General features: G+C 39.8%; 1 protein-coding gene across 6 annotated transcripts in view; it reads right to left on the reverse strand.

The window, feature by feature from the left end:
• The window catches only part of LOC129779526 (liprin-alpha-1), a 458,998-nt gene that overhangs the window by 91,555 nt on the left and 342,389 nt on the right, over positions 1-25,054 (reverse strand). For 5 of the 6 annotated variants that reach the window (XR_008743689.1, XM_055787066.1, XM_055787064.1 and 2 more), the window contains exons 15-17: positions 21,153-21,313; positions 14,305-14,615; positions 3,272-3,591 (exon numbers count right to left, since the gene is read on the reverse strand). Coding sequence is in view for 5 of the 6 variants with exons in the window: in XM_055787066.1 (XP_055643041.1) it covers positions 3,272-3,591; positions 14,305-14,615; positions 21,153-21,313 (792 nt within the window). In the remaining variant the exon portion in view is untranslated. Of the gene's footprint in view, positions 1-3,271; positions 3,592-14,291; positions 14,616-21,152; positions 21,314-25,054 lie in introns of those variants that run through there. The other variant, XM_055787068.1, reaches the window with a different exon arrangement.

The raw sequence follows: 25,054 nt of genomic DNA on the forward strand, positions 1-25,054 counted from the left end.
GTTAGAGCCATCTTAGTGATGTGGTATCTAACCTTTTACGGCCATCACAATGAACTTCAAATTACCAAAATTACTACTTGTCTCTAGGCTTACATTGAAGGACCACGTCGCTTGCGTGGTGTCAAAAGCTTCTTCTCAGTTCGAGTTCATGTTCCGCTTCGCCAAGATTTCACTGGATGTATATTGTCTAAAGGCTTTGCACTTTGGTCCGACCCATACCGAAACAGTCAGCTGTAGTGTGGTACCCGTACCAAAACGAGGTGAGCTGCATCGAAGCAATTCAACGAAAGTTTATCCAATTCGCTTTGAGGCGTCTTTCTTGCAATGACAGTCACAATTGTGACTTGACACTTGTGACGAGATGTAATATCGTGAGGGAATGCTTCATTGGAGAACTGCTTTAAGGTAACATCGACTGCTCTTCGTTGTTAAGCTGCCTTGGTAACAACTCCCATCGTTATTTACGCTCGCATGTTTTCTTATACAACCATCCCTCACGAACAAATTATGGATTCACCGAGCCCATGCGAAAAATGTGCCGTGTCTTCAACAGACGCTACGATGTATTGTTTTTGATGTTTCGCGTTACAAAAATAAGATTTATTTTTAATATTTTTAAATATTTTTTGATAAATAATTTTTAATCAATATGTGTAGTGTAAGTTGAAATGTTTATGTAATTGGGGTAATTATTTTATCTGTTGACATATAAATAAATAAATTTTATTTATTTTATTTATTTACTATGACCCTACATCCCATTGAGATTAGTTCTGATTCACTATTTTTCGCCAATAAACCCGATCCATGGCTGCAGTTCTCTAACTCCCGACTGCACCGCCAAGTCCTGCTCCACCTGGTCCAACCACCTCGCACGTTAGGCTCCTCTCTTTCTTGTTCTTATCGGATTCGATGCGAACACCATCTTTGCAGGGCTGCTGTCCGGCAATCTTGCTACATACCCTGCCCATCGCACTCGCCCAGCCTTGTCGACTTTTTGGATGCTAGGTTCGCCGTAGAGTTGCGGTCACACAGTACGTGGTTTATTCTCCTTCTCCATACTCCGTTTTACTGTACACCGCCGTATATTGTCCTGAGCACTCGGCGTTCGAAAATACCAAGCGCTTGTGAGTCCTCTTCAAGCATCGTCCATGCTTCGTGCCCATAGAGAACCAGCGGTCGATTTAGGGATTTGTACATGGAACACTTCGTACGGGGTCGGAGTTTGTTGGAGCTCAAGGATCTGCGGAACCCATAATAGACACGACTTCCATTGACTATGCGTTTTCGAATATCACGGCTGTTGTTGTTGTCAGTCCCTCCTGCTAGCATGTATTTAGTCTTAGCGCATTGATCCCAAGCCCAATCAGCCCTGCTTCGTGTTTCAGTCGGGTATACATGCCGGCTACCGTCGCATGTGTTCTTCCGATTATGTCCACGTCGTCGGTGAAGAAGATGAACTAACAAGACTTGTTGAAAATCGTGGCCAGCATGTTGAAACTCGCTCTCCGCATAACACGTTCCAGCGCCACGTTGAAGAGTTGACAGGAGAGCCTTGTCGAAGTCCCCTGTGAGTCTCAAATGATTCCGACAGTTCACCTGAGATCAGCACACTGCACCGCACACCGTTCATCGTTGCCTGAATCAGTCTTGTCAGTTTTCGGGGAAAGCCGTATTCGTCCATAATCCTCCATAGCTGTCGTCGGTCGATAGTATCATATGGCATTGAAATCAACGAAGATGTAGTGCGTAGGGACCTGATAGTCGCGGCACTTTTGGAGGATCGGCCGCGGTGTAAAAATCTGGTCCGTCGTCGAGCAACCGGACATGAATACGGCCTGATAACTTCCCACAAATCTACTTACTATTGCCGATAGACGGTGAAAGAGAATCTGAGAAATAATTTTGTAGGCACAATTCAGGATTGTGATGGCACGATAGTTCCCACAATCCAGCTTGTCGCCTTTTTTAAAGATGGGGCAAATTACCCCGTCCTTCCATTGCTCCGGTAGCTGTTCTGTGTCCCAGATCCTGAATATCAACCGGTGCATACACTCTACCCGGGGCACCCTTGAAGAGCTCCGCTATGAGGCCATCCTTACCAGCCGCTTTGTGGTTCTTTAGCTGATAAATGGCCTCGTTAACTTCACCCATCGTCGGGGATGGCACGTCGTCGTTGTTCACTGCACCAGTGTAGTCCTCCTCAACGCCGTCTTGGTCTCCTTCTGCGCACTGTTCAGGTATTCATCGTAATGCTGCCTCTACCTTTCGATCACCTCGCGTTCGTTCGTCAAGATGCCTCCCTCCATGTTCCTGCACATTTCGGCTCGCGGCACAAAACCTTTGTGCGAGGCGTTTAGTTTCTTGAAGAACTTCTCGAGAACGATAAAGCAGCTCAATCTCCTCACACTCTTTCTCTTTCAAGCGGGGAGTAGCATTAAGTTCGTCTACACCCGGTAACGCAGCTTCAAGACTCTGCTAGTATGTTGCAGCAACGTTCGGCTCCTGTAGTCGTCGTAGGTGGTCCGTGGTGAGCGCTGGTGTCTTATGTTATTGACGACTGACAGTTTAGAATGCAGTTTGATCATCACCAGGTAGTGGTCTGAATCGATGTTAGCGAAACGATAGGTTTTGACGTCGATGATATCAAAACGTGGTCAATTTGTGTTTCTGTTTGCTGTGGTGATCTCCAGGTGTAACGGTATTGGAGGCTGTGCTGGAAGAAGGTGCTATGTATGGCCACGTTCTTGGAGGCAGCGAAATCGATATGTCTCGATAAGCCGTTTTCGTTGGTTAGCTGATGGGCGCTGTTCCTACCAATCCCGGTCTGGTAGGAACTTTTGTTTGAATTGAAAGGCGTCAATTAGTATTAGATTTATAAATTAAAATTTTTGAATTCCTTTTAATTTAATCACTTTATTAGGAGTAGTCCTACTGTATTCCCATTTGCCTTATCTGAAAATTATACAGAATACAACTCTTCGTTCTCTTCAAACTTACTACTACTTACGTATTGGAACAAACAAAGCACAAGATTTGTAATTCCACATAGTTACATATCCATGAATTTAGTACAAATAACCCTTACAGATAAAACTGCAAGAGCATTGGAGGCAAAACACCAACAGACCATTGAACCCGGTTTACTATCACCATTGAAAAATACTAGAAAAACTAGACCTAGAAAACTAGAAACTAGAAATACTAGAATTCATATAGTTGGGTAACAAATCCGATTTGACTTTGACGTTATTGACTTTTTTATATTTACCTTCAAACCAATGCCGTTGATCCATCGAATCACACGATCGTTGCTCCAAACGAGCACGTCATCAACTACATTTTCAGATGCTTTTCTTCTTTCCTCAAGCGTACATCTGTCATAATTTAAGCGTTTCAGGCAGGAAATTCCGTATTGGAGACTGGTTCGATGGAAACTATCTACCATTTTAAGCTGTCCTCTTAGGTCCTTTTTGTTCAAATGATCCAACATTCGAGCATCCACAAGGCATTCCATGAATGTTGTACGATATTGTGGAAGACCCAGTCCTGGTAACCAGTAATTACCTATCCATTCGTGATTCATGTCACCTAAAAATATAACACATTTTTGAATATATGTATACTGAACTCAATAATTTTTGGGTTACAAGTTGTAATGAACGTGATGAATTTAGAATCAACAGTGCTGCAATAAGTGAATGCTAGTGAGATCGTTTACAGACGATGCTGTTGATAGGTCTACTGTGAATCAATGAGTAATAAAATTTCGTGATTGCCAACCTGGAAAAACCTCAACTGTTGACAAAACACGCAGTGGACGTCCAATCACTACCTAAGATGATAATCTTCGCAAACTATTTTTTTAATTATTTTTTTTATCTTCGCTTATTTTTCGTCGGCCTATTTCCGCCGACACCGACATCAGGGAGGCGACTCCACCTGTTCCTACCTATCAGACTCAACAACTCATGAGCCGGGCCAACTTATTTTACTTCCCCTCCGAAGGAAGACGTAACCAGAGATTTTTCGCCTCAGAAAATCCCAACGACGCCAGCTGGGATTGAACCGAGGCCGATCGGATTGTGAGGCTGTTACGCTAACCACACAACCACTGGCGCCGTCCTCTTCGCAAACTAGGCAACGGTAAATTCTTCTCAGTATATACAGACTCTGAAACACATCCGACGTTGAGTTTGTCGTGTCTGCTCTGCAAGGTCTGTCTATTCTCACTAACTCTCACAATATATTCTATACTTTATTCAACCATTATCAATTAACACCTTTTCTTATTGGATGTTCTTTATTTTCTTATCGGATTTTTATACAACAAATCACATTGAAACATATTTACAGTAAATTCATATTTAAAGTTCACTTAAATATATCTTTTATCTTTATCTTTCATGATCATACATGGTATGCATCACTGCTTTTTCCAACCAGTACGACATCCACATCTAAATTAAGCCCATATTGAATTTGCTCGAAACAGTTTCAATATGCAGTCCTTCTTTTCGCATATATCACAATAATAATTAGTTTGGTGTCTCCAGCATTATCTCTCTGTTTGAACATACACACTGAGGGATAGAAACAAATTACATCGTATGTGATGCACTAAGAAGATGCGAGGATATAAAAATAGCCACCTTGTGGCGCAACGAGTCTTCGTCCAAACATCCAGCAAGCAACAAGTCGCAAAACTGCAAGTCCAGAGCAAGCAGCAAGAGAGGCGAACAACAAGCAACGAAGAAGCAGTCAACACAAGGACAGCAAAAGTAGCAATAATATAGCAGGATCGTAAAAGTGCGACCACAGCAGAGACTCAACAGCAGTTGCGGATATAATCACCAACACCAGAATAATGGCGCATCAAAGGGAACAAGTGAAACAATGTTAGTGAAATAACGGAAATAATCGAATAAAAATGTATATAGTGTAGATATTTGCAAACCACCACGCTTTCACTCTACGCTACTCAAACCTAAATCCGAAGAGTTTTCTTAAAGCAAACTCCGAAAGAGTTAACAGGCCTGTTAAGAGCACAGAGCTGGTGCTCCCATCCGAAAGAGTAAAGGTAATATTATATTATCAGGCACGTAGCGTAACCGGCACGGCACGTTTCATGCAAGTCAAATATTATTGCGTGTGTTTCAAATGTGTATGCGTATATATAGCGGAACGGCTTCGGGCATACACAGCACGTTTCAGACAAATGCATGAAGGAATTCTCGAAAAGAATATTTTGCCGGTGCCGGGCACGAACTACACGGGCGAGTAGCACCCTACATACAAATCAAACGTCGAAGCTCGTAGGGGTGCGTTCGTCGCTCTTCGGTACGACATCGGTTCAATCATCAGTAGCATTTCTCCGCTCCGTCTGCGCTGCCGGTCCCTACAGAGAAGTTGCTATGCCTGATGATATGAATACATCATGTATTTGTCTGCCGGTGTCGGTACATGCCGTTTACGCTACGTGCTGAATAATATAAAACGGCCTTAAAACGTGAGGAACACAAAGGTTCCTTCCACTCCATGAGTGGAGCAACGGGTTTCGTGTCTCTATAAGTGCAGCAACACTCAATCTATACATCAGACGGAACACAGAACAATGATCTTTACATTTACAATTCATTTTTCGAATATTTTCGCATACAGATCGCGAGAGCTATTTCAAAATTGTTAGAATATCGGTTTATAAGTAGTAGTAATTTAGAATCTCAGAGCAAAGCGCGGACGTCGTTATTGTGTGTTTAGTTTTGGTTTAGGAGCAGTGTACATATACTCGATAAAAAATAATTAGAGGAACAGAGTGCGGAATCAACATTTTTAAATGATTTTTGAAATCTCGTAACTTCGCGAAACATAGAGATGAGATGTACTTCATCCTGAATTTTAAAATTTCAAGCTTTGGAATATTTAACGGACATTTTATTTTATCTGGGTTTCTTTCAGTTTTTTTTTTCAAACTATTTGTAGATCAACATAATTTTTTGCTACCAATTCAATATTCAATTTAAGTCCAATCAAACAGGTTTCATCTGATTCCTAGAACCTTTCCGTACAAAGATATTTTTGTTTGAATGAAAAATTATCCCTTCGCCTTTGACGATGAATAGTTCAAAAAACAATGATTGTACCACAAATCGAAGTAATTTTGAAAACTCCAATAAATTCTGTCATTCTACGCCGATTGCCCGAAGTAACCAGACGAAGGAAAGTCGCGTCCAAGTTCTGTTATCGGTTACCGCGTGATTGTTGTTTTTTTTTGCTGCTGAAGAGTTCATTTTGCTATCTGGATAGTGAGTAAAGTGCCCTGCCTGCAAGTGGATAGAGGCTTTCATCCTCGGAAAGCCAAGCATTGGTTTTTGTTTTGTCGCTGCTTCGCCGACATTGGAGATTTCGCCGAGTCATCGTGCCAACAGTGACAGTGCGGGTAAGCTTTCACCGACGACTGTGTGTAGTGGTGTCGTAGGCACATTCCCACCCTCAACGAGCTTTCAGCACGCTCCCGTTCATCTGCACTGGAGTGCGTTCATAGGTGAATAACATTAAATATACTGAGAGAAAATATTTAATAATTATAAGTTTTTTTTTGTGAATTATTTTATTGTGAAATATTGTTTAAAAAAAATACTTAGAATATAAGTGAAAATTTAAAATGGCAGAGAGTGGGGGACCTTCGGATATGGAGGTCTCTGACTCTAGTTCCCTCCTAACGGATAAAAAAAAGTCACTCAAACGTGTTCCAAATACGGAAGATACTTCTTCTGGGGACGAGTCAGCTAACCCTACCAAGCCTCCGTCCAAAAAACTAGCAAATCTCCCATCTGCCCTTAACGATCCCACTCTACCTTCAACCTCGTCTTCTCCCTCTGTTCTTCCCGCTCCTTCTCAACCTTCGCCTTCCCACTCTCAATCCCCGTCCTCGCCTTCCCCCCTGTTATTCCCACTCCCCGTGTAAAGGTCTATACAGAAGATGCGCCCGGAACTGGTCCCTGGGTTGTTTTCTTCAGGCCTAAGCCAAATGGAAAGGCGTTGAGAGTCATGCAGATCGCGAAAGATCTGGCAAGGTATACCTCCGTTTCGGAAATTTCGAAGGTTAGACCAAACAAATTGCGAGTTGTCGTGAATGATCAAAAAGACGCAAACAAGATTGTTGTCGATCAGCATTTTACAATTGAGTATCGGGTCTACATTCCCTCTCACATAGTCGAAATTGAGGGTGTGATAACCGAAACGGGCTTGACGTGCGAATACATTACGAGTGAAGGTACCGGCCGTTTTAAAAAACTGCCCTCGACGACTGTTAAGATCTTGGGTTGCCGCCAGCTCGGAACAGTCTCCCATGAAGGAGAAGAAAAGAAATTTACGTCGTCCAACTCGTTTCGAGTCACCTTCGCTGGTTCAGCTCTCCCTGACTACGTGATGGTAGATAAATTGAGGTTAGCCGTGCGACTTTTTATTCCAAAGCCAATGACTTGTCTAAAGTGCAAGTCAGTTGGTCACACGGCTGCTTATTGTGCCAATAAAGAACGATGTGCCACTTGCGGAGAACAACATGAGGGGAAATCCTGCAGTGCGACTGAGCATAAGTGTCCATATTGCGGGGGATCCCCACACGTGCTCTCAGCTTGTGAAACATACAAGGCTCGCTGGGAGAAACAGAAGCGCTCTTTGAGGGAACGCTCTAAACGCACTTTCGCAGAAATTTTGAAGGGCGCTTCTCCACTGGCTCAAGAACAACAACCAATCAATACACACAATGTCTTCGCTACGTTGCCAGTTGACGAAATGGAAGCGGATACAGCTAACGGGGGCACGCCGTTTATTTCTCAAGGGAATTCCCGGCGCAAAAATGTGACCACTCCCAAAGTTCAAGGACAAGTCCCACCGGTGATACCCCCTGTTAGCTTGCCCAAAAAATCGAGTGCAGCGGATAAGCAAAATCAGGTCCCTCCTGGCCTCCGTGGTAATAGTTCACCTTCGAACGACCCAGCACTCGAGGGGACATCAAAAACCCCAACTGTCCCTGTTTTTCCGTCAAGTTCAACTTCCCAATCGGGGTTTATAAAGTTGTCTGACCTTGTGGATCAAATCTTCACGTGTTTTAATGTTTCCGACTCCATCAGAACCATTGTCACCGCAATGCTTCCAGTACTAAAGACAATTTTGCAGCAATTGATGCAAACATGGCCCCTCTTTGCAATGATTATCTCTCTTGATGTCTAATTTAAATAGAGAGGTCGGAGATATCACTGTTTTACAGTGGAATTGTCGTAGCCTTATGCCTAAATTGGATACATTCAAATTTCTAATTCATAAACTCAATTGTGATGTTTTTGCTCTATCCGAAACCTGGCTCTCTTCTCAAAATGATCTCTCTTTCCACGATTTTAATATAATATGCTTGGACCGCGATGACAGATACGGAGGGGTACTATTGGGGATCAATAAGTGTCACTCATTTTTTAGAATTGACCTTCCACCTATTGGAGGGATCGAAGCTGTTGCTTGTCATGCAAAGACCTCTGTATAGTCAGCTTGTATTGGCCTCCGAGAGCTGCGGTTAGCCGCAAGCAACTTGTTGACATGTGCTCACTCCTTCCTGAGCCACGATTAATCTTGGGAGACTTCAACTCTCACGGAACTGCCTGGGGGGATCCGTACGACGATAATCGTTCATCGTTGATATATGACCTTTGTAACAGCTTCAATATGACCGTTTTGAACACTGGGGAAACAACACGTGTACCTAAACCTCCTGCTAACCCAAGTGCTCTTGACCTCTCGCTTTGTTCGAATTCACTATCGTTAGATTGCAAGTGGAATGTAATCCAGGATCCCAACGGTAGTGACCACTTGCCAATCAAAATTTCTATTGTCAATGGGTTGAATTCTTCTGAATCAATAAACATGGCATACGACCACACAAGACACATTGACTGGAAAAAAAATATGCGGACGCGATTACTCTAGCCATCAATTCCAGAGATGGTTTGCCTCCATTGGAGGAGTATAACTTCATTTCTCGTTTGATCTATGACAGCGCGGTTCGCGCTCAAACGAAACCCATCCCAGGTTCCACTATTCGTCGAAGGCCTCCCAATCCATGGTGGGATGGCCAGTGTTCCAAGCTTTATGGAGATAAATCGAATGCATTTAAAGCTTTTCGGAAACGTGGAACCATTGAGAATTTTCAAACGTATTTGGACCTTGAAAATCAATTTAAAAACTTGATCAAAGGGAAAAAACGTGCTTATTGGCGAAATTTCGTGGGAGGTTTATCACGAGAAACGAAAGAATTACGAGAAAAAATTATGGAAAGTGGCTCGAAACATGAGAAATCGCTCTTCATCCAATGAAAGCGAGGAATATTCACATCGATGGATTTTTAATTTTGCACGAAAGGTTTGTCCCGATTCCGCTCCAGTGCAAAGAATTATTCGAGATATACCACAAGATAGGTGCGATCTTGATTCCGAGTTTTCCATGGTAGAATTCTCTCTTGCTCTCCTTTCATGTAACAATTCTGCTCCGGGGTCGGATAGAATTAAGTTCAACTTGCTGAAAAATCTCCCTGATGTGGCGAAACATCGCTTGTTGAACTTATTCAATCGGTTTCTGGAGCATAATATTGTTCCAGATGATTGGAGACAAGTACGAGTTATAGCTATTCAAAAACCAGGAAAACCCGCGTCCGACTTCAATTCGTACCGCCCAATAGCAATGCTGTCTTGTATACGGAAATTGTTGGAGAAAATTATCTTGTTTCGCCTTGATCGATGGGTTGAAACGAATGGCCTACTCTCACATACACAATATGGGTTCCGCAGGGGCAAGGGGACGATTTTTTTTTTTTTTTCCAAAATATATTTTTTATTAAGGCACATGTGGCGTTAGCCTGACGGGGCCGGGAGTCCAATATTTTGACAATTTTTGTCTTACAACTATGTTAGTAATATGTAACCGATTACTCGCGGTTGGCTCGAGGTTAGTAATACAAGTGTTCTCATAATTGGTATGTTGCAGTCTTCGATGCTCTATACGTGTGCCCGACACGGGCTACTTCCTATTGGGATGCAGCTGACCATTAATCAGCAACGCTCCCTAGTCTGTACCCCATATCTAGCGTGGTGCGTCTTTCTCGACTCGAGGAATCCAGGATAGAATGGTCACTAGCCGGCGCAATCATCAGTTCGTGTAGAGTTGTCATGAGCGGTACAACCTTTGGCTCTTGTTGAATGATCAGTGGACTGCACAACCTTTGGCCCGTGCATCTGTAAAGAGTGTGTGTATGTATTGCCGCGACTAAGTAAAAGTTTATCGATCGGATAGGAGGGATATGAAACGGGGACACAACGAAGGAAACATCATTAAACGTTGACATCGGCGTTTCTGAGGAACATGTATAGATGAAGCAGAAGATCAGGATCCCGGCTACCCGGGACGAATGATTGTCTTGCGTTGCTTTCTTCAGAAATTCAAATGGCTTACGCCGAAAAAAAACAAATGGCTTCAGTATTCTTGGACATAATGGGGGCCTTTGATTCTGTTTCAATGGAGGTTTTGTCAGACAAATTACAATCTCGGGGTCTGCCGCCTCTATTGAATAATATGTTATATAACTTGCTTTGTGAGAAACATTTGAACTTTTCTCACGGAGATTCGGCAGTAAGTCGGGTCTCTTACATGGGACTCCCCCAGGGCTCATGTTTAAGCCCCCTTTTGTACAACTTCTACGTAAGCGACATTGACAATTGCCTTACACAAAATTGCAGCCTAAGACAACTTGCAGATGATGGAGTGGTGTCTGTCGTAGGATCAAACGAATCCGACCTGCAAGAATCCTTACAAGATACTTTGAACAATTTTTCAACCTGGGCCATTGGGCTAGGGATCGAATTCTCCACGGAGAAAACAGAGATGGTGGTTTTTTCTAGGAAGCATAAACCAGCAAAACCAAAGCTTCAACTTTTGGGTAAACCGATCACTCATGCTATGTCATTCAAGTATCTTGGGGTCTGGTTCGACTCTAAATGTACTTGGGGGGCCCATATTAGGTATCTGAGTAAAAAATGTCAACAAAGAATAAACTTTCTCCGTACAATTACCGGCACCTGGTGGGGAGCCCATCCCGAAGATCTTATAATGTTGTATCGAACAACTATTCTCGCAGTGATGGAGTATGGCAGTTTCTGTTTTCAATCAGCTGCCAAAACACACCTCATTGAACTCGAGCGAATTCAGTATCTTTGTCTCCGTATCGCGTTGGGATGTATGCCCTCAACGCATACCATGAGTCTCAAGGTTTTGGCAGGCCTACTCCCACTAAAAGATCGCTTCAATTTATTATCTCTTCGGTTCCTCATCCGGTGTAAGGTTATGAACCCATTGGTGATCGGAAATTTTGAGCAGCTGATCGAGCTAAATTTTCATTCTGGATTCATGAGCTCATATCATGAATTCGTCTCCATGCAGATTAATCCTTCTTCGTATATTCCCAACCGTGTTTGTTTTCCTGACTACATCAATTCCTCTGTGCATTTTGATCTGTCCATGAAGCAGGATATCCATGGAACATCAGATTATCTTCGATCGAGGATCGTTCCAACGATCTTCGATGCAAAGTATGGGGATATCAATTGTGATAATATGTACTTTACTGATGGGTCCTCTATGAATGAGTCCACAGGATTTGGAGTGTTCAACGAATTTTTTAGCATCTCACACAGTCTTCAGAATCCTTGCTCAGTGTATATTGCTGAATTGGCAGCGATACACTGGGCGCTGGACAGCGTCGCCTCACGGCCTGTTGAACACTATTACATTGTAACGGATAGTCTTAGCTCTGTCTAAGCTATCCGTTCAGTGAGGCCGGAAAAGCACTCGCCGTACTTCCTTGAGAGAATACGAGAAATTTTGAGTGCTTTATCCAGACGCTGTTATGTCATTACCTTTGTCTGGGTCCCTTCACATTGCTCAATTCTGGGTAATGAGAGGGCTGACTCATTAGCAAAGGTAGGTGCAATTGAAGGCGATATTTATCAGCGTCAAATCGCCTTCAATGAATTTTATTCTTTAGTCCGCAAAAATACCATAGTTAACTGGCAACGCAAATGGAACGAAGATGAATTGGGCCGGTGGCTCCACTCGATTATCCCTAAGGCTAGCCTCAAACCATGGTTCAAAAGTCTGGACTTGAGTCGGGACTTTATTCGCACCTTCTCCCGACTCATGTTCGTTAGATGCGCTACTCTTTCGTATTAATCTTGCCGACAACAATCTTTGTGTTTGTGGCCAAGGTTACCACGACATCGAGCACGTTGTTTGGTCGTGCGAGCTGTATCTTGTCGCCAGATCGAATTTAGTAGTCACCCTTCGGGCCCGAGGAAGGCAGCCCATGATGCCGGTGAGAGACGTGTTGGCTCGGTTAGACCTTGATTACATGTCCCAAATATATGTATTCCTTAAAGCTATCGATCTTCGTGTGTGATTGTCCTTATACCCTTAGTTTTTCCTTTTCCTTTTCCTTTGTGAGAGATCGGATCCCTTCTTAAGAATAAGATGAAATGTAAATACATATTAGATATAAGATAGGTTTAAGAATTGAGTGTGATGAGTGTGATTGAGAGTGTGAGTGTGATCATTGTCAACATATCCTCATATCCCCTCCTTTTCCTGAAGAAAATATGTCACCCTTCTAAACTCGAGTTGACCGCGAGTAATCGGTTTCCTATATTATTAACATTAGAATTAAGGAAAAATGTATATATACTAGTAACAATACAGTAAAGAGTTCGGCTCCTTTAAACCTATGTAACTGAGCCTGTAAAATAAACGATTTAAATAAAAAAAATAAAAAATCTGTACAAGGCTTATTTCTAGCTTTGACGAAAAACAAATCTTAAATATTTGTATCGATTATAAAAAGTACCAAAAATGTTCTGTAATTTTTCAAATATTGCTGTAAGTTCTAATGTTTGCAGGTGTAAAACTGTTCGACTGCAACGTGATTGATTGGCTAATTGCTTTTGGCTATTGGTATCATTTCTTTCGACTAAATCATGCCCCAGCTCTCGGATTTCTCTCGTCGTTATATTTTTCTTTCAAATTTGGATCAACACTTTAGAGTTTGGCTGTCGTTTTCAAACTGACTCAGTTCCACTCTTATTAGTTCTTTTAAGTGTTATATAAATCAAGGCACCTAGGAGTATATCCTAAAGTGGCCCAATATGCTAATACCACTCTGCAGCCATCTCGGAAGTCTACTGTGTTTTGTTTGTAAACAGGTCAAAATATAAAACTACAATGAAACTCCGATTATCCGTGAGCTGATGATTATTTGCGACAGCGAGTTCTGTAGGCCTTCCCGGAATTTGTCAGTGAATGATGGCTTTTTTGTTTTGGTCATGGCTTTCACATTATCTGACCACTGGTGCACACGACCTTGTGGATGGATAGTTAAATGATTTATGTATTGATAAAACATAGTTTTCATTATGGAATATCTTTTTTTTTGAGTTTTGAACTCATTTTTAGTCCTTCATTGCGTTATCCGCGATTTTCGGTGAGTTAGCCCGACTATTCAGCGGATAATCGGGATTCTACTGTATTACAATCGTAACACTGTAGAACCTTTGTTCCATAGCGAAAATATAATCGCTTGTTCTCTTGCTCTGTCAGACATTACCAAATGATCCGAGCAGCTGGAGCTGCAAAGGATCTGCACAATGTAAATAACCTTATAAAGATTAGTGTTTCTCCCGGGATATATATATATATATATATATATATATATATATATATATATATATATATATATATATATATATATATATATATATATATATATATATATATATATATATATATATATATATATATATATAGGCGGGTAAAATAATCCATAATTCGATTGAGCATGTTATTCAACCAATAACATTTATTTTATTGGTTGAATAACATGCTCAATCGAATTATGGATTATTTTACCCGCCTATATATATATATATATATATATATATACACATCACTTCTTTCTAGTATCATCACTTCTTTTTAAAAATCATCACAGCATTTTACCCCTTCACTACGGCAGCGTGCTCCGTCGGAGTGCTACCGCTAAACGGAGCACTGCATCGAAAAGTATGCATATCGCGCTGGTGTGATCGATGTGTAGTTTTTTTTGTTGAGTGTATATGGAGTTCGTGGAGTAATGAATATTGGCACGAAAAATGAAGTGCACGAAGATGTTTTGATTTTATTCAACTTTCTAATTCACTTGCCTTTTTTACTCACCAAATGCTAAAGTTGTCCGCGTTGTTTGTGGAGCTGATGGAGAAGTGAGACACACCATTTCTTGTATTGCTAACCTTAACTTTAAGCGGTGTAATGGATTACTGATTCCAATTTCTCGTTGAATCTCCGTATCGCTCAATGCACTCATTATAGCACCCGATTTAACGTTTGCTCTGCAAGCTGCTACGTACCATGCTGGCATTCCAACCCAAAGTTCTAGCCATGCCACAATAGTTGGACCATTCCAAAGAGCGAAAGGTGTTCCTGCCTTCATTGCTTCCCCAAGCAAATCGTGGCGATAATCATGGTCTCTGTGAAATACAACTGTACTAGAATCCGATATCTGATATGGGTTTGAAAGATCATGGAGCGTATGATCGTACTTGTCAGCCTATTCAGTCTGTGTTTGCAAGCTAAATTTATCAAAATGAAAAGAATAACGGCGTGCTGTATAGGGGTAGTGGGGGCAAATTGGTCATGGGGGACAAAGTGGTCACCTGCTTGTTTGGTATAACTATTGACTATAGATGCCGTATTGATAGTCACCTTATGTTTGAAGAATTTAATGATTTTCGATTCAGTGGAGCTAATTTCAAAAAGTTACCTCATAAAAAATGTTCACCACCTCGAAAAAACACCCTATGCCGAATATCAGCTTAATCGGACTTGGCGTAAAGCAGTCAAAGTTTGAGTTTTTTGAAAATCGAAAAATCACCCAAAGGGGAAGTAAAGGAAATCGGGGTTTTCGAAAAAAATGTTGATGCCAAATGTCTTAAAATTGCATGGAACGTCGAGATCTAGTGTCGTCTCCAAAAAAATGTTTTTCGGCATTCTGGAAGTTTTTTTTTCATTTTTATTTTTTTTGTCAAAAATCGGCATTCTGGGACTTTTTTCGGAGTACGAAATGAAAAGTGTGGTTTTGGGGCCTATAAAAATAGTTATCTCGATTTTTAATTCGGAACATGCTACTAAATGTTGATTTTCACGATAATATACCCTATGCAAAATATTAGCTCATTCGGGCTTCATTTACTGTTGTCACTAACGTTAAAATTTGAGTTTTTTGAAAACCGAAAAATCACCGGAAATTAGGGATTTAAAAAAAATAGTGCCAAATGTCTTAAAATTGCATGACACGTCGAGATTTACGTCAATTGCATTCAAAAGAGTTGCTCTTCAATCGTGGTGTATCGATTTTTTCAATGTAGATTATGCGTACAAGGATCCCCCAAGATTTTCAACAGGATTCAAATCTGGAGAGTGAGCCGACCAGTCCAAAAAATAATTTTTTGGTTCTTAATCTATTGCTTAGTTTTCTTGCTGATATGAATTGTTTTGCTGGAATGTGAATTTTTTGGTCGATATCCCCGCAAAAACGGTAGAAGAGAGGATTTCAGAGCATGTATGTAATTCTTGAATGATATGAAAGCTATCTTAAGCTTTCCGGCTGCACAGAATCCGTCCCAAACCATGCACGAGCCTCCACCAAAATTCCTGGTTGAAAAATACTGTTCCTTCTTCAGTAAATCATGCCAGTACCCGTTGAATCCATCAAGACCATCCTAATTGAACTTTTTTTTCGTCAGTGAAGATAACCTATACATTGAAGAACTTTTCATTCTGGTATATAGCAAAATGTATTCTTTTGGAAACACTCTTTGTCACAACATACCATGTCCCACTGTCGGTTCATGTGAGTTTTGACAAAACTCAAACGTCTTCCGATGTGAGATGGTGTAAGACGAGGAGCTTTAACCATTTAAACCCTCTTTATGTGAGGATCATTTACCAAAACCTGACGAATTGTCACACGAGTAACATTTAAATTGAAATATTGCTTTATTTGCATAAGCGATTTTGAGGTATTCGAATTTGTTCTATTTCCCGCTTATCCCGGTCAGAGAGCTTCGATTCACGTCTCCTTCTTACCGTATATTTGAGGATTCGTCAAATAATTGAGCACTACTTGATGGAATCGTCCAATCCGACGAGAAATTTCTCTGATACAAACACTTTCTTGGTTTTCCCTTTGGCATTTTCTAGATTTATTGATCAAAACAACTAAAACAACGGAAAAATGTAACTGGTGTTATAGAAACTCGACACTTGGAAAATACAAAACCTTTGGTTTGCGCTCAGCGCTCGCACACACACATATGAAAATCATGCAGTGTATGGTAGTCACCAATACCAACACACTAGAATATAAGTTGAAGCATTGTTTATTTATAATGGCACAAAGCAGCAAGATCATCACCTGGTATTATAGAAGTTGGACAGAGTGTATATCAAATATGATTTAAACGAATTTGGACTAAAAAACGCATAAATCTATTCCAATACTGTGTGTGTGAGTGACCACTTTGTCCCCACTAGGTTACCACTTTACCTCCAAGCAAAAATAATGTTCGATTTATCACCTTTTTCTAATGATGAAAAGTGTACCATTTTCAATTTTTATAGTAAAAGCCTTTTGCTATCATGAACAACAATGAGGTGAACTATAAGATTCTTCGAGAAACAGGAATTGAAGCGGTATTTGAACAGAAAATTGCCATATTCCTTAGGGTGACCACTACGCCCCCACTTCTCCTCATACTCTCCGTTAAAAAAAAAAAGATTAAAGGCTATGACAATTAATGATGAAATAGTAAATGTTAGGCTGGGTGATGATGCACCTTAAAATAATAGGATGTTAATAGGTGCTGAAGAGTTTCGCAAGCCTTAAAGATGATCTTCGCTCTGGGCGTTAAAAAGACAATACTAGTGAAGAAATGTTCAATTATGTACATTATATGGTTATGGATGATAGGTGAAGTTACTGACAGGATGAGTGCCAAATTGATTAATATTCATTCCGAAAAAGTGGTTCTTAGATTTCCGTGAAAAGGGGCAGTTTTGTTTCTTATTGCAAAATATTAGATCCGCATTATTTTATCTTTTTATTAGGATGCCCATTTTCATTTTAGGGTGGTACGAAAAATCAACTTTTTCCACTTTTTTCAAAAATGACTTCTTCTTTCAATACGGCAGTGTGCTCCGTCGGAGTGCTACCGCTATACGGAGCACTGCGCCGAAAAGTATGCATATCGCGCTGGTTTGATCGATGTGTAGTGTCACCCTGATGTCGTCTAAAGACGACGCTCGTACACGCAGCTTATCGCGCGGATGTCGCCTATAGGCGACGCTCGTAGCGAAAGGGTTAAAAGTTCATAAGTACTAGACCGATTTAGATAATCGACATATCAAATTAAGACAGTATTCTAGTCTAAAAATTTGAAAAAAAATCAATTTTTTTCCTGCTTATTTCTGTAGTTTAGGCTTTCAAGAATATACCCTAGAAATGACGAAAATCCTATTATTTACCGAGTTAGAGCCATTTTAGTGATGCGGTATTTAACCCGCTACGGCCATAACAATGAACTTGAAACGCGTTTTTCTCGAAACTAGTTTTTTCAAACTGGCGTACACGATATCTCAAGTTCTACTGAACCGATTCATGTCGAATTTATATGGATACAATCGCATCTATCGCATGAACCTCTAAAAAACGATATTTTTAAGTTGGATTTTAATCTACTGGATTAACACGTCGGTCCCGTGGGACTGACACTTAACTTTTCGGGAGATCTCCGACGGTCCCTGCAGACTAAATTGAACTTTTTGTGAAGAGAGCGGGATTGACACTGAAAAGACTAGATAAAATACGATTTGTTTTTGGATGTGTTACATAATGTGACTATTTTATGCGATTTCCTGAATATTTTCTTTCGGTGAAATGAATATTTTTTGGGAACACTAATATTGCGCAAGTGTTCCCCATTGAGTGCTCTCTCACCCTTTTGATGCGGGCAGAATGGAAAGCACAACAATAACGGTGCGGGACTCAACGTATTGGCTTTGAAAAATAATAACTCGAAAACGAAAAAAACACTTCTCTGATTCTTGGATATGCTATGTAAAAAAACCTTAGCTATTGAGAAAAAATATCGATAAATATGGCGCTCTCTATCTTTAACTATGCTTAACTACAAGAAAACCAATACAATCGCGAAAACAAAATCTTTGAACATGAATTCAGTACCAAAAAAATACATTGTTTTCGTCAGTGTAATTTTTTTTATTTATTTTATTTGATATGCCGATTATCTGAATCAGTTCGGTAGTTCAAAAGTAATGAATTAACGGAAAAAGTCATTTCTGGAAAAAAGGGAAAAAATAATTTTTCGGACCACCATAAAATGGAAATCAGCACCCTAATGAAAAAATAAAAATATACGATATATTGCGATAAGGAACAAAACTACCACTTTTTACAAAAATCTGAGAGCCACTATATCGGTTTGACATGGAATGTCAAAATCGTCTGTGAACCAGAAACGAATTCGAGGGAAGCCTATTTTCAAAAAAAAATAATAATAAAAACATTGTCCACTAACTGGTAACAATGCACTATGGTCCAGGAGCTGCATTTAAGTGGAAATTAGCATCTAGAGCTCGACAGTGATTCTCTAGACAAAAACTGTCTTCGACAAAGTTGTTACATATAATAGAGCGCTCATTTTTATGTTATCAAAAATAGGGTGACCAAAATTGTCGATGAAATGAAAAATCTAACTTTCTTATCTTTATAGATAGAGGTAAACATAGTTCGACAATATTGTAGCCCTTTTGGGGCTACAATATTTTGGGGCAAACATATTAAAAAATTATGATGGCCTTTAAAGAGCACATTGATACTACATAAGGTGAAACTTTCAAAAGAGTGTTATTTTTTGTATTTGAGTAAATTAAATTTGAAATTATGATTTTTTGCATATAAATGAACAAGTTGCAATTTTTAAATGCATATAGTAAGCGTAGACTTTAAAGCAGCATCACTTCAGTTCAGTCTTATAGCCACTCAACATGGAGGTTCAAAGAAGACACATTTTTGTTTTTGTTTTCGGTGGATGAAATATAGAAGACGTTATACAATTATTACGAGAAAAATGCCGAGATATATGTGTTTTGAGTGCCAGAAAGTGCCTGAAATGCCAAATGCTGAGCCAAAGGATGAAGCGTAACCGTGTTCGGGAGATTACAGAAAAATTTTCTGCTGAAGAACTGGGCTTCGCTACAGCTTCGGATTCAGTATTATCTCTTAGTAATAGGCAAACACTAGAGTATTCCGATCTTCTGATTCCGGAAAATGCTAAGCATTTGATTTTGTAGTTTTTTATTTGTATGATTTTTATTTATTACTATGAATTTAATTTCCATGATAACAACTAAAACAGGTTGATATACATACGGAAGATTATAAAAATAAATTTGAATAAAACAATAGGAACAACAAAAGTTTGGTATAATAATGTCATCAATCAACTCATCGCCAGTAAAATATGTCAATATATTACTAAAAAATAACACGTCGAGCCCCGAGTTGTTCTTCATATGGTTTCTATTCAGGAAGCATTTGATAATTTGTCGGTCCACGCTTTTCTTTTTATACAATAAATATATTTTATTGTAGATAAAGAAAATAGTCAGAAATTTTTCTCGTAATAATTGTATAACGTCTTCTATATTTCGTCCACCGAAAAAGGAAATCAACAATGTGTCTTCTTTGAACCTCCATGTTGTGTGGCTATAAGACTGAACTGAAGTGATGCTGCTTTAAAGTCTACGCTTACTATATGCATTTAAAAATTGCAACTTGTTCGTTTATATGCAAAAACTCATAATTTCAAATTTAATTTACTCAAATACAAAAAATAACACTCTTTTGAAAGTTTCACCTTATGTAGAGTCAAATGTGCTTTTTAAAATGTTATCAATAATTTTTTATTATGTTTGCCCCAGACAAGAACGACAAGCAAATGAAAAGGTCGTGTTTTCGGGGAAAAAACATCAATAACTTTGAGTAGCATTAAGATACATACAAGTTATGCACCGTAAAATGCGTGAATTGGAAAGCTCTAAATATCTTTCAAAGACAGTTTTGATGTAGAATTTTACATATAAAAGTTAAAGCAAAAAAAACCTTTTTTTTCATGGTAACCCTAACTCAACCTAGAGAAAAAGCGTTATATCGGTTATTTGAAGAGATAGAAAGAAATATTGTTCCACAAAGTTACTTAAAATAACCAGAGCTACAATATTGTCGAACTATGTTTACCTCTATCTATAAAGATAAGAAAGTTAGATTTTTTATTTCATCGTAAATTTTGGTCACCCTATTTTTGATAACATAAAAATGAGCGCTCTATTATATGTAACAACTTTGTCGAAGACAGTTTTTGTCTAGAGAATCACTGTCGAGCTCTAGATGCTAATTTCCACTTAAATGCACCTCCTGGACCATAGTGCAATGGATGGGACGATGAACTATAACAACATACTGCATAGCGAACTGAAACCCTTCGTCTGTTCTCAACACTTGAAAAACTTCTACGTGGGAAACGTTTTTCATCAAGTGAAGAAGTTATTACAGCATTATGTTATTGTAGTACTTAGTTATTTTGAAGGTCCCCTAGATTACCTTAGACACTGAAGGAAGACTGACATACTGCAGAATAAAATGGTTCTAAAATCATAAACATGTTTCTAAACATCCACTCCATGAACTTTTCAACTAGTACAGTATAAAGCAACTCAACGCTAAATTATCGAGAAACATAATTTCGGCTCGATCCTCTTCGATCTTTTTGAAAATTTTGTATATATAGATAGCAACTACTCACAATTCATATATTTAAATTGCGACATATCCAAAATAATTTACATTTTTTCAAAAAAAATCTTAACTCGAAACCGCGCGGTCAGTTAATTCATCGTTGAATTGCTATATATTGCCCTCTACTTACTTTTTCTGTCGTCGGTAATCTAACGTGTTCATTTTTCCAGGTACCTTATAAATTGTGATAGTATCGTAGTTAGAGTCTATGTCACTTATCAACGATAATCCACTCATTGACATCATGCTGACGGAACCATCAGGCATTGTGGGATCTTTGCCGGTTTTGCACTGGAAGTGTATGGTAAAAAATTAAAATTGAATATATTAACTATCATCAAATAGGTTGAATAATTAGTTGAAACGACGAGGCGAATTCCGATGATTCTCATTTACGCGTAATTGTTCTTCTTTTTACACTTTCAGTGCAGTAATTTCATATTTTTAATAAAAAATAAGAAAATTGGTATTAATTGTTAGGCATGGTAAATATGAGCTCTGGCATAATCTATCGCTATCAAATAATATCAACATACCACAGCGATCCGTAAAATAAAGGTGTCGCTCAATTTCCATCAAAATGAATATGTTTTCTTTATATTTTTTTCTCAGTGCATGCATGACGATTTTTTGAAAAAAAAATTGAGAAGTAACAGGAGCAAATCTATTTAGAAAATCTATGGGTGGGCTATACCTAAGATATAACTACAATGTTGCCGTAGGAGGTTCATTGGTATTGTAATCTGTGTTGGGGAAACTAATTCCGGCTCCCGCACCTTGCATCTATCATGCCATGCCGATTTCCCCAGGCTAATTGGTTTTGAAATCTATGTTGGGGAAACTGATTCCGGTCTGCAAAAATGCATGCGAGTACAAAAGTACCCGCACCTCTATTTTGCGCAAGAACGTCGTTTGATGTTGTAGAAAGCGGACACTGTTTGCTGATGAGCGTCGAACGACAATGCAGTATCTGTCTCAAAGTAGGTCGTGAAGGAGCAGGAGTTTGAACAAAAGTCACAAGGGCCCTCTTCAGGGCTAGAGACGAATAAACTGAAAAAGTTTATAGTCTCTGTAATTCAACAGAAGAAGAAGATGAATCTTTTTTGCAATGCCGATTTCCCCAGGCTCGTTGGTTTTGAAATCTGTGTTGAGAAAACACATTCCTGTCTGCAAAAATACATGTGGGTACAAAAGTACCAGCACCTTGCATCTATTTTGCAATGCCGATTTCCCCAGGTTCATTGGCTTTCAAATCTGTGTAAGGGAAACTCGATGTACTCTTTCGATCGTACATCAACCGCTGCGTAATAATAACTGATTGGATTTCCGAGCGAGCATTCGTTTATGTACAGATTTGTGTGATTTCAATAGCCTGTTTTCAAAGCAATTTTAAGCTATTGAAATAGGCTTTTGAATTAATAATTGAAAATCATATTACTCTTGGACATTTTATTCTTCGAATGAAGTAATTATCATACCACTCCGTTCAGCCGACAAAGATGTATCAGCGTTCAAAACCTTGCACTCCAAGCGTTACGGTAGTCTACATCAAAAAGAGGTAGTCCTACATCAAAAAGAAAATTATCAATTTCTCTTGATATTGAACCATGTAACAAGATTTCTAAGATCACCAGCCATCTCCATTCCATAGTCTGTAAAAGTTTTAAATTGACGGGAATTGGGAGCCTGTAACTGCATATTAGTTTAGTTCTGACCCAGAAATTGTCGGACATTCGCGCAGGGGTTGAGGATGACCGACTTTTGGCAATTCCCTTCTCGATGTTCAACACCTTGAAGCTTCCAGAAGTATCTTCGAAACGATTCCAGTTCCAAAGATTTCGACTGGAGAATTCCTGGGAACACCTTTAGTTTCCACAGTTCCTTGAGTTTCACGACCAATGATCGGTACTTGCAAATTTTGTGACCGATTGTCTCCTCCATATTTTGGATCAGTGGAATGGAGATATCAATGATGGTGACTTGTCCGAGGATTGAGAGATTGCGCAGGACAGTGCGATTCCATTACAGCTTGAAACGGTAATTTTCCAGGACAGGTGCAGGATCGGTACGTTGTTTTACAAAAAGACCGCATTGCATTGGTGCCAGTTGTCTATAGACAACTATAAAGTGGCGCTCGGCGTAGGCTGCGTTGGCCAAAAAGAGACAGCCTCTCATAATGTGTTCTATGTTTTCTTAGGGTTGATGGCGCATTCGGCAAATGTGATCAACGTCTTGATGCCATACGTACCGGCTGCAGTTTCTTATCGTGGGTTGGTGAGCTCCCAGCTGGTGAAATTCAGTAGGCCGCACGATCACAGCAACTTGGCGACATGACTTCGCCGATCTGCTGCATCTTTTATACGTCATCAGCCTTCCAATAGTGGCGCACTTGTTTCGGATCCGTTGTTCTAATCTCCTTAGCCATGGAGGCCCACGCCTTTCACGGAGATGTTAGATCAGTCCATGTCCCAAACTTTCAGCGTATGCTACAACAGCACAGTAAACTATCACTCGCAACTCCTCCATATTCTAAGCATCAACCAAAAGCAGCGAAAGAACGTGCTCATTCATGATCTTTTTTGCACTTGTCAGACTGCGGGAATTCTGCAATTTTTGTGAGATCACCTCGTCGCTTCCTGTAACTTTGAGATCGCCTCGTCGTAGTAGAAGACCAGATCGCGTAGTAATTGTTGATTTGACTGCGGGTCTTTCGGCTCAGGGGATTCTATTGTGGCGTCCAATGGTACAAATGATTCGCGAGCCCCACTCGCGAATGAAATGCTCAGCTGTAAAGGAATGGGTCTCGACACATCGGCTGATCTGTTATTCCTGGCGCGTAGTTCTCTCTGCCCCTGCAACTTGATCTCATCCATTTTCTTTTGGGAAAGCATATTGTTGCGTACAATCGCTCTAGGCCATGCGTTCATCGTGTTTTGATCAAGTCTTCCGACGAACTCTGGATACGTGTGGCGATAGCTCTTTGGGTTAAACCCGGCGGGATGCCCGCTCTTGCACAACGTACTACAGCCGCTGGCCGCTCGCCTTTGCACCGGTTCTAGGGAGCTGTTCGGGGACCGTCCTCGAACGATCGCATTTTAAAAATTCTACGTGAAAATAGCTAATTTTTTTGAGTTCATCTCCTTTTTTCGAGAGACAGCGAGTTGGCAATGTGTTTCAGGGTGCAAGCCTGTCAGAAGGACGTTTTCGAAGCGCCGTCCCCAACATAAACAGACGCACCCTAATCCTCTAGTGACCAGGGGGCCTTCCCCAAGAGAGTTAAGGTATGCTGACACGCTCACCTAGCAGCTTTCGACATTCGATCTCGGAATCAAGACCAGGTGTTTGTTACCAGTTCACGCCCAATTAAACAAAATGTCAAATACTGTTTTGAGTGAAAGTTAATATTGCTTTGATATATTTTTTTAATTTCATTATTCATTCTTCGACAAAAAAAAGAGTCGTACAGAATAAAATTCTATTCTCAATTCTTATACTGAGCACATTTCGTATCATATCAAACTAAAACATGTAATTGGAAGGATTATTTGTATATATATTATGTTATAATCAGCGTTAGAAAGTCAGATAGTCTTACCGGTTAGTTTGAAACATAGGAAACGATACTTGAGTTAATACCGACCGAGCGTTAGCGAGTAATTTTTGCTTTGAAATATGAATGACGGATCGACGACCGATTCGGATTATGTAATAATCAAAACACGTAAACACGAAATAATAATTCCCGAAACACGTAATAATCATTCCCGTACAATCTTTTCTGACAGACATGACATTCCGAAAAACATCCGTTTTAAAATTTAAAACGTTAATTTTAACACCTTTCTCAATAAAGAGAAGGAACAGTTTGCCGCATTTGTCTCTCCAAACCATATGGATGTTACAATTTCGATTTAAAGAATGGTTCTTTCATTATCTGGAATATTTCTCGAAATGTAGGCTCTCAATCTGTCGTTTTGGACATTGTGAGACTATTGCAAGACAAATAACTTATCATTCGAAAAGACAAAGTCT

This window comes from Toxorhynchites rutilus, chromosome 3 (genome assembly GCF_029784135.1).
Source record: "Toxorhynchites rutilus septentrionalis strain SRP chromosome 3, ASM2978413v1, whole genome shotgun sequence".
Taxonomy (NCBI): domain Eukaryota; kingdom Metazoa; phylum Arthropoda; class Insecta; order Diptera; family Culicidae; genus Toxorhynchites; species Toxorhynchites rutilus.